The following is an 11,567-nucleotide window of genomic DNA, read 5'->3' as shown; positions in this document are numbered from 1 at the left end:
CCCGGTCCAAAGACATGCGTTGGCATCTCTAAATTGACCGTAGTGAGTGAATGGGTGTGTCAGTGTGTGTGAGTGTGTGTGTGTGTGTGATGGGTTGGTACCCTGTCCAGGGTGTCCCTTGACTTGTGCCCCGAGTTCCCTGGGATAGACTCCAGTCTCCCTGCAACCCTGTGTAGCATAAGCAGTACAGAGGATGGATGGATGGACAGTCCACCTACTGGCATGTTTTTGTGAAGAAAATGGAGAACATGTGAAACTCCACACAGACAGTAACCTGAGTTCAGGATCTATGAGGACCTGTGAGGCATCAGTGCTACCCACTGCACCACTGCGCTGCTCTTTGGGTTTATATGGTTAAATAAATAAAAGATTATCTATGTATTTTGTGTTCTCCTAAGCTTCTCTAGAGCAGGTTGGAACTCTTCACCTGCAGTGATCCTGACTGTTAGACCCTGTGACAACATCACACTGTACTGCAACATCTACCAGCACTGATATGGTCTGGTGTTGATGATGTTCCTGAATCAGGTACAGAGAGAGAGGTATGTAAACCCAGGAGGCTCAGCCTCTCTATCAGACTCTGTGAGAAAATACTAAACTGAAGTAAAGGACCAGCATTCTCACAGTCTGGTCTTTATATATCTGAAGTCCGGAGTGATGAATCTATTACTTGATACTTTTTATAATGGAGGCTATAAATGCAGTCCATGTGGATTCATATCCAGGATTTCAGTGTATGAGGAAGGTTGTACTTATCCTACTTTCATTAGAAAGGGAATATAATGTGATGACCATCACTGTATTTTAGAGTGGAAAGTTTGGCAGCCACAATAGCTCTAGTGAAACTCTGTGGCCTGCACTTCAGTAAAGGTTTTATATATACATATATATATATATATATATATATATATATATATGTATATATATATATATATATATATATATATATATATATATATATATATATGTATGTATAAACAGACATTGTGCTGTGGTTTTATTGAGAAAAGGCAGTTTCCAGCCACAACCCACGCAGTTCATTCTTTTCCTGTTCTGCCTTCACAACACACTGTGGTTTATGTTTCAGGTGTGGTTAAGGGCATCAGGGAGTGTGCAGCGCTGGACGCCTCTCATTTCTATCTGCTCACTCTCATTCTCATGCTTAACCTCAGTGTCATCTACAAACGAGTTGAGAGGCTCAAGTATAGGTGAAATTAGAATGCATGTTCATGCAAAAGTAATCCATTTCTTTGACACCCGATGTATTATGGATTTTATATATCATACTAATGATATTAATTAATAGGTAATAATATATAAAGGCTTTCACATACCATACTGCAAATGCAACAATTACTTTTTTACTATTTTCTTTTTCCTTTTTTTAAGTTCATCAGATATAAAGTAACTGTTCATTAACAACTGCAAAAAAAAAAAAAAATTAAACAGTTTGCTGCAGCGGTTACTTCAAAAAATCAATAGAATATGTAATTTAGCCAGGGTGGCCAAACATTTGCATACAACAGTATATCCAATAAATATTCCTAATGCAATACATCCTATTAAAAACAAACAAACAAACAAACAAAAACACATAGTTTTGAAGTGTATAATTGTTCTTATGAACAATTATCAGGTCAAATAATCAGCACAAACCTGAAATAAAACCTATTATTCTGTCATAAAAGTATCTTCTATCAAAACGTGCACTAGTATAAGGGGTGAAGAGGCCTAACAGGCAGCGTAATGGAAAGTACATCATTCAGAATGTGTGAACATAGGCGTTTGACCACAGAGGGCTCTTTTTTCTTGCTGGGGGAAAAAAATAAACACACTTCTGTATCTGCTGGTGCTGTTAGTAACCACAAATGCTGCACATGAAATAACCACCACACTGGTAAACAAAAGTTCTGTTACAAATGATTCAGTACATCTCTTCATACAAGGGGTTTAGACCACTTTAATTTTCTTCGCAGTGTCCAAGGGTTTATGCCCACCATCTTGTTGCCTTTTGGTTCTGCGCATACACCCTGAAATTCACCCATTTGTTTCCAACACTGTTGAGTATCTGCACTTTATATCGGTTCTGTTGGACTGCTGCTGCCACCATCCATATATCCATATATATATTCATATACACCTTTTTTTTTAATCCCTTCATATATTTTTTATATTCAATATTTTTCTTTATATTTCTCTACATATATTTTTTTATGTATATATTTTTCTTTATATTTAATATTTTTCTATATTTTCTTTTCTATGTTGGAACAGTTGTAAAAAGCATTTCACCGCAAGTCGTACTGTGTATGGTTATGCATGTGACAAATAAAATTTGAATTTGAATTTGAGTAGGTAGGTACATCTACATACCTTGAGATGTGCTTATGGCACTTACTCAGCAGCCTGTATACACATTTAACAAGAACAGAACAATTACTCATACTCATACTCATTACTACAATATGCTACAGATGTGGGGCTGGAGTGAAAAAATATTGGGAAAGTACTTCATGAGACATGGCTACAGGAGCATACGGTATATCTGATGCTAATGCTAACATCAAACACTTTCAGACCTTACATAGCTGCTGTTTTCTGTACCTCTGTGTCCTTGTAAATTTTTGTATTTATGTAATCCTTGTAAATTGGCATGCCTTGTTTTACTGCAGTGACAAAACAATTTCCCAGAGGGACCATTAAAATACTGAACCTACCTTCCTACAGACCTAACAAGCAACTAACCAATCAAGATATGAGTGTTTAGTTTTAATCAAGATATGAGTGTTTAGTGAAACCAAACAGCAAGCTTGACTCAGTGCTGGAGGTAGGTGTGACCCCTTGGGCACTAAGAAACTGAAATGGGTCTAAACCCAAGAGACGTACTGAAACTTTTGTAATGGAGCTTTTGTTTACCAAGGTGTGGGTTATTTCCTGTAGAGGGTTTATGGTTATTAACACCACCAGCAGATATAGAAGTGATTTATGTGTTGTTTTTCTGCTAATGAACACTGTCTTCACGTGTGTTCTAAAAAAGTGATAAATCTGTGGTAATATGCATAAACAGTCTGTAAATACACTTTCCATTACACATCACCCTGCCTGTTAAGCCTATTCACCCCTTATACTAGTGCACGTTTTGACAGAAGTTATTTTATGAATTTCCCAGATCAAATGATTATTTGACCGCACCCATCATTAGGAATCAACACAAAACACTACAAACAGGATATTTTATACTACCAATATAACTAAACCAGTTACTCATGTGAACACATAACATTGTTGCTGTCATTATTATATTTATAATATTATACTAGTATTTTATCATAGAAACTCTATTATTATTATTATTATTATTATTATTATTATTATTATTATTATTATTATTGTTGTTGTTGTTGCTGCTGTTGCTGTTATAATTGACTTTTTGCACTTCCTTAAAATTCCTTAAAACACCCTTACAATTAACACATGTATTTTAAATGTGGCTATTACAGTAAAGGTCAGCTACGCGGCAGTAAATATGACAGCCCATTAAATATGAAGACACCAATTGTCTCTCTCTCTCTCAACCAACTGTCTGCACAAAGACAAAACATGAAAACATGAAGGAAAACATGCTTCCACAATTGCTTGTTAATTTAAACAATATGCATTTAACAAATATTATTAAAAAAGTATTTTAGTGACTTCTTTAGGGCCAAAACTTCAAACGTCCTGGGATCTCATTTATCAAAGCATGCATAAGTTGTCCCTCTGGGGATATATACACCTATAACAATAACAATGATATATATACCTATAACTGTAATGCTACGGTCTACAAAGACATTCTATACAAATGTGCGCTTCTAACTTTGTGAAACAGTTTGGGGAAGAAACACATATGGGTGTGATGGTCAGGGGTGCACATACTTTTGGCCATATAGTGTATTTTCCCCACCGTTCCATACCCTTCCCTTCCTAGCAGAATGTTTTTTTTAGAAGCTAAGGACCCTTATTTATTCAATAAACCCTTGAAGGATCTTTTTTCTAGCTAATGCTAGCTGGCTAACGGATAATGTGGCCGGTGTGTTTTTGTACATTAGAGGCTCGAATACTAAGACTGCAACCCAAACCACATACATATCTTACATAAACATTCATGAATGTTTTTTTTGACTGATCCGAGCTATTATTGTATATTGTATAGTGTACAGCCCTATTTATATATCTATAAATGATGAACAAAAGTGTTTTTTCAAATCACTTCAGTTTATTTGTGCATTTTCACACATACATTAACATCAGGTGCTCAAGTTGGGCATTACATCGATTATTAATTTAACTCTGGAGTATTTTAGAGGTTTGTAACAGAGCCATTAGATAGACCAGTTTCTTATGCAACATTGAATTACACCTCATCTTGTTTCTCACTGCCATTTTATCTCTACCAGTATCTCAGCTTTTCATCTCAGTCCTATGCAAATTTTTTATATAGGGCTTATATAGGCTTTATGAGCCATCTACTTTGCCTAAGCATTAAAAAATATTTTTTTAATTTATCTAAATAACCAGATGGTTCTTGTAACATTTATTATTTATAAATATAGTATTATAATATTTATTTCAAACTTTATTCCAAATATACTAAGTATTTATTTCAAAATAGTTCATTTTATCTCCATGGAAATCCATGTTAACTCAGTTATCTCTTTAAAACAAATTATTAAGAGCCAGAGAGAACAACACAGTTTTTATGATGTAATAATAAATTTATGACACCTTGTGTCTCCGAGGCTGTGAGGCGACTGTTGCGTAAGTCACGCTGTCCAAATCTGATGCTGTGTTTTTCTTAGCAGCTACGCTGGACCTTCTTTTGTGTTGAATGCTGGCATAATGCATATTTTCTTCCTATAGCGAGAGAGGGAATGCCATCTCATTACACCATGAAACAACAATTTCAATTTAGTTAAAATGTATTTACAATTTATTTAAATAATTTAAAAAAAAAATCTGTATCTTCCATACTGCTTATCCTACACAGGGTTTCTTGGAGCCTATCCCAGGGAACTTGGGACACAAAGGAGGGGACACCCTGGATGGGGTGCCAGTCCATCGCAGGACACAATCACACACACATTCACAGACTGCAGACAATTTGGAAATGCCAATCAGCCTACGATGCATGTGTTTGGACTGGGAGAGGAAACCGGAGTACCAGGAGGAATCCCCGAAGCATGGGGAGAACATGCTAACTCCACACACACAGGGCAGAGGGGGGATTTGAACCCCCAACCCTGGAGGTGCGAGGCAACAGTGCTAACTACTAAGCCAAAAAAGAATTTGATTAACCTGTATAATGTTTTCTTTTTCGCTTCCTTTAGTTCCAACTTGGAATTGACATAATACTTGTTTTAAAGAGCATAATTTTTCTATATCAAATAATGATTTTACTTGGTGATTCCATGATAAAAATTAAACAGCTAAACTTGAAACCTCATTGAGAAATCCTGATTGAGTGAACCTGCAAATTAAACACTCCTAAATCCTACAAGTCTGTTCCTTTCCCCTGGTAAATTGATGTATCATGTAGGTGCATTTTCATATCGGACCATGATAGGTGCTTTATTTTTATTTTATCATGCAGTAATACTTGCCTGTCACATGTTTAACACAAACTTTTAACTTTCTTTTAAAACAATGCATCAAAACCTGCTACACTGAATATATTCACACAATGACTGTGTGCATACTTAAATTATTTCCACTGAATAGATATAATAATAATAATAATAATAATAATAATAATAATAATAATAATAATACCTTAAAATAATTTGTAAAGTTAATACTGACTTTAAATCTGAGGACAATATGTTTAACTGTTGTAAAAATTCTTCTCTCTTTTGACTCTAAATTTGTTGATATTACTTACAAACTGATATTATTGAAACAATAATGAACAAAACCATAATATAATATAATATGGTTTCATATACAAATATATATAATATAATATAATATAATATAATATAATATAATATTTCATATCTCTGGTACCTTTTCAGCGGAGTCTGTGGTGTTACTGCAACAGCTGCACGATGGTACTGACTTTCCTGAAAGGGAAAAGAATTTGATTTGAAAATTACAATACATACTAAATTTAAACACAGACACTAGTAGAATAAAAATTCAGGCTATTCAAATTTCAATGTTAGTTGACCTTCGAAAGATATCTTTTTTCTCTTTTTGCTGTAGCAGCTAAGTTCTGTGAGAAAAGAAGTTTGTGAGTCACTGCTAGTTCACTATGCAATGTATACCATAGCTGTTCTTAATTATGCATGGATTATTTACTACCCTACTCATCACTTTTTCATTTACTCCATTCTGTTTTGATTAATAAGGTAGGAAATAAAGGGTTAATTCTGTGATCTTGAGATTAAATTAGCAGATGATTTTGAATTGTGAAACTGTGAATCTTCATGTAACTGGTAAGGAATTTACAGAACTAACATTTTTAAATAGTTATTTTACAGCTTATTGAAAAATGATGCCCAATTAAAAATGATATGGATAAATAACTGCACCTTTGAGCCTGCAGCAGAACATGTAGATGCAGATGAAGTTTATTAGGACAGAGACACACAGACACACACACACTGTAATCCAGAGCTCTGATCCTGACTGCTGGGTATGTGGAGGCTCAGATGAGTTATCAGTCTTACGATGTTGGTCTTCTGAAATACAGAAACACAGAGTGACACAGATATCAGTGGAGTGCAGAGAAAAACCTCTTCTGTACGATTCAAAATGAACAATTTGATTAGGCCATCACTGACATGTGTAAGAGTTAAAAACAGATTGTTTATTTATCCATTTTCTCTTTAAGCAGTTTCATCTCACAAGACTTCTATTAGTTTCAAGCACTCCTGTTTCCTGGCACTCCAACTGATGCGCCTTAACGCTATTTCATTTGTCCAAACAACAACCGTCTTGCAGTTAATTCTGGTCACTTGGTGAAAGCTTACAGACAGCTTTAAAATTAGCAGCACTCTTTGCTAAAATAAGCAAAATAAACATCACACACAATGATTCAAGTGTTTTTACACAAATTTGGAGAAACAGAAACCCATTCGGTTACAAAAAAAGGAGTAAATAAAAAAAAATTATAAATGTTAAAAATATATAGTAACTTCTTTTCAGGTAATAATGTTTGGAAAAAGTATTATTTACATAGATTATGTACATTAAATCAAAAACAGTTTCTTTTTTGTATGTATTATCATTTTAAATTTGCTCACAGTTTTCAGGAAATTTAATGTTACTTTAATCATGTCCCTTTTCTTTGGGGTATTAATATGAGGGTGCACACGCAAAATCCCTTTGTTTGAATTTGAACACAAAAGAGACATGATTGCTAATCTGCACAAGTCTGGTAATATATATGTAAATACATAAGCAGTTAAAAATGTTTCAAACATCTAGAGCAGTTAAAAAGGACGCACAACTATATGGCTCTCCTGCCATACTGGAAGAGTTGTGTCAAAAAATCCCTTCCAGAAAGAAGAACAAAATGCAGCTAATAATATTATAAAGCAGCTTGAAATGTTGTGCATGGAGCAGGGTCAAAGATCCTCTACACGTGTCTCTAATCTTGGTAGAAATTACAGAAAGCGACTCAGTGCTGTTATTCAATCCAGGGAATTTTCCCAAATATTTGCAAATGCAAAAAATATCATTCAGTGCAAGCATTATAAATTTTTATATCCTTTTTGATGCAGGGTGCCAATAATTATGGATTGACTAGTTTTGCAGCACTTCTAGCTCCTTAAACATTTTACTTTAGTTGTTTGGATAAAACTGTCTGCCAAAAAAAAAAGGAAATTGTAATTGTCATATTTTTGGGATATTTTAAAAAAGTTTGGTTTAAAAGTAAAATAATGTCTCCTGACACAATGATCAGTTGATTATCTTGGGTGACAAAGGTATTTTCAAGGAATCTTTCAAACTCTACCAGTTTAGTGTTAGAAATTTAGTGTATCCTTAGGGTTTAATTTAATTACATGGTCAGCTAGAAACCTCCAAAACAACTGAGCCAATCAAGTTAGTGAAAAAAGACCCTCATAAGCAGATATTATAAACCATCTGAACAATTACGACTTATGCTGTTTTGTAAAATGTACAATTTTATTCTAAAACCTTTATTAACCTCTTTACAAGGGTTTAATAGATTTGCCAGATTATCCATTAAAATAGAAGTGAAAAATGTTTAATTATATGACAACAAATTGTTATACTAAACAACTACACAAATATACAGTAAGATAGTATTAATATTCAGACTGAATAAAGTATTGTTACTGACCTGTAAAGTTCAGTCTGATGGGTTTCCCAAACTGAATGTGTGTCGTTTTGTTTCGACCTCCACAGTAATAAAATCCCAGATCTGTCTCTCTAACTCCAATAATCACTAAACCGACTGAACTGCTGCTTTCTGTTATATCAAAGTGACTCTCGTTCACATTATAACTAAGGAGAAACTTTTTCTTAACTCTCCCTTTTTCAGCAGATATCAGCAGCTTCACCTCCTCAGATCTCAGCCGATACCACAATATCTCAGAATAATTAGTGATGTTACAGAGCAGGGTGATGTTCTCTCCAGGATGGACAGACAAATGATTAGTTGAAGCGATCTGAAGGAGATTTGGCCAAAAGACACCTGAAAGAACAACACCACATTAAGAGGTTCATCATCACTCTCCAAACCAGCTAATCTTTCAAACAGTGTAGACTCATTTACACTTAGCAAAGTGTCTTCAGATATTCTCCTCGGGATTAATAACTAAATAAGTCTTAAATACCAATCAATCTCTCACCTTATTGCTACACTGAATAACAGTTCTTTATAATTGTTTATAATTAAAAAAAAATATATATATATATATACTCACCAAACAGCAGCTGTAGTGTAAACAGACTCAGGAGTTTGGCCATTTCTCCCTGAGATGCTCCGGTGGTCTATAAATAAGTGATGCTTTCTTTACTTCTTTACTTTATTTACTTAGTTATGTCAAAACTTCTCTGTTCCCACTGTATGTCTTAATTTCCTGTTAGCCGCTTTAGCCACAAGCCCCTACATCCTGTTTTTCTCAATGTGTCCAATAAGCTGCTGACATCACTAGTCCCATTTTAATTCTCAGAAAGAGCATACAGACCCAGCCTCCTTGTTGCACATGAATTTGTGCATCACGTACTATTTGTGGCATGGCCTGCATTTATTCATAGACTCATGCAGTTCAATCCACAAATTGAGACAATCGCTAATGCCCACATTACTCCAACCAATCACAGCAGTTATAAACGCAACCAATTAACAAGCACCAGGGAGAGACTTCTGCAGCACACACTTGATGTGGAGAAATGTTGGGCTAATAATCATCAGATATATGGAGTGAAATCAGTGTCAGCAGAAACTGAATTTGTAATGAATGAAAAAAATATGTGACATAAAATCAGATACTATTGTTAATTGTTTATTTATCTGTTATTACATTACATGTCAGCAGATGCAGCTAGGTTTTAGAATATGACGGCTGCAGAAACCTGTATATGGGGTTTTTACAGTAACCACCATAGGCTTCATGGAAAGGCTGCTGCTGCTCGTCTAGTTCAATGATTGTAAATATGACTGGTGCCATTCACTCCCCTTGTGCATTGAAGGGGTGAAGCCTTTTTTGGTAGAAATGGGAGTCCCCACTGAGCCAAGGCATGCACAGTAGTAGTAGGGCTGGGTTAACAGTGGACCTGCCTCTTGCCCGCCCATATTGGTGATGGACACAGTCTGTGAAAGTGCACACTGTGAGGCACCTCAAGTGCAATGTACTGTAAAATGGCACATTGACTAATTCTAAGTGGTAAGTACTGTGTTATTAATTAATATGTAAAATACTTAACTGTAGTCGTATAATTTTCGCAGGTATATTGATTTTACCATTGTCAGGAAATCATATTGTCATATTGTCTCATATTCATCTTTTGATCTCAAACCCAATGTCTTCAGCGTATAGCAAAAACAAAAGAATCGGCCTTTCAGAGGAGACTGTATATACATATACTTAACTGGGGTACACACACTTGAGTCATGCAGGTGTGCTGGGAGCAAGGAAACCTCAAAAATATTAACCTTGAACCTTAGTATATTCAAGCCAGATCTGGACTCAATTCTACTGATGTGGCTCTTCTCACCCTCTAGACCTTCCTGATTCATTTGCTTTGGAGGTTCTGCACTTGTGATTCCCTGAAGTTATGCACTTCCCAAAAACAGTTTATGCCCAAGACTCACTCTTGCTTTAATAGATAATCTCACTTGGATACTGTAGATTTGCACCTACAACTGCACTAATCATAAAGACTGTCCCGTGCTCATCCCAGGATGCTTATTCCTAATTTTCTCATGCTGAATACGTTTTCAGCACATTTAGTACCATTGTCTTTATTCTTTTACATGTGTATACTGTAATAATGTATAATCCCACTACCCAGAAAAAGATGGGTTCCTATTTGAGTCTGATTCCTCTTGACGTTTCTTTGTCATGTTGCCTCTGGGTTTTCGTTAGGGATCTAAGACTGCATCCAGATTTTTGTAGCACTGCTTTTTGACAGAGTCTATTGTTAAAAGCACTATACATGTAAAATTTAAAAGTAAGTCCTCAGGACCCTAAGTAGTGTACTTCTGCCCTGAGCATAAATTGTTATTTTGACAAATATTTAAACCTCAGTCTTTCGCCTTTTACGTAATTTCTAAATCATGCTAAGGCAGAATGAGTGCAGAGCAGACATGAAAAGCATTCAGCACCACCAATACATGCTTCACCACATTTCCGCTTCAAACATAAAAGGCAAGTGTTTCTTAGTAAACCGGGACACAATGTGTCGACGTATGGGCCTAAAAACAATAAGGAAATTGTGGTCTCAGATTTTTTTTCTATGAGTGTTGTTGCACTTTGCAAAGACAGACACTGATGTGGTCTTCAGATTCTGTCCAGTTTTTTTGATGAATAAATGAGAAAGCTTTACAAGGATTCTTAAACATGGATCCTCACAGAATGCACAATTATCTTATATATACGGTACTACGCAAAAGTCTTAGGCACATGTAAAGAAATGTAAAAATAAAGAAATGAAATGTTTTCTACATAAGAACTGCTATAAAGAGCAGTAAACAGAAATAAAATAAACAAAGTCAGTATTTGTCACTGTGGGTGACAGTGGACCCACTCCGCCGTCCCCTCCAGAAGTCAGGCGATGAACTGCTCCAGTACCACGAGGTCGATCACCTCCTCAGTGCCACGGCCCTCAGCCAACAGCCACCTCCGGCAGGTGTCCCGGAGCTTCTGGGCGAACGCGAACGGGCGGCCGAGCTCATGGAAGGTCAGCATTCAGAAGCGCTGGTGATGCTGTTCTGGGGTGTGGCCGAGCCGTTGCAAAACTGCCCGTTTCAGGTTCTGATAGATCAGCATAGTGGTGACTGGCAGCTGCTGGGCCGCGAATTGGGCTTCACCCGTCAGGAGCGGCAAGAGGCG

General features: G+C 35.9%; 2 protein-coding genes across 3 annotated transcripts in view; both read right to left on the bottom strand.

Moving 5' to 3' along the window:
* Nucleotides 1–11,567, bottom strand: part of LOC117598107 (CD276 antigen homolog) — a 118,979-nt gene that overhangs the window by 44,521 nt on the left and 62,891 nt on the right. The window lies entirely within an intron of this gene.
* Nucleotides 4,258–9,447, bottom strand: LOC128318806 (uncharacterized). The gene is made up of 5 exons (XM_053236727.1): nt 8,937–9,447; nt 8,351–8,704; nt 6,573–6,722; nt 6,046–6,101; nt 4,258–4,896 (listed from the first exon to the last, which is right to left on the bottom strand). The coding sequence occupies exons 1-5, from the start codon at nt 8,977–8,979 to the stop codon at nt 4,759–4,761; spliced, it is 741 nt and encodes a 246-aa protein (XP_053092702.1). The 5' UTR covers nt 8,980–9,447; the 3' UTR covers nt 4,258–4,758.

Source organism: Pangasianodon hypophthalmus, chromosome 9 (assembly GCF_027358585.1).
Source record: "Pangasianodon hypophthalmus isolate fPanHyp1 chromosome 9, fPanHyp1.pri, whole genome shotgun sequence".
In the NCBI taxonomy this organism is placed as follows: domain Eukaryota; kingdom Metazoa; phylum Chordata; class Actinopteri; order Siluriformes; family Pangasiidae; genus Pangasianodon; species Pangasianodon hypophthalmus.
Note: the sequence above shows the minus strand (reverse complement) of the source record. Positions and strands in the feature narration are given on the sequence as shown.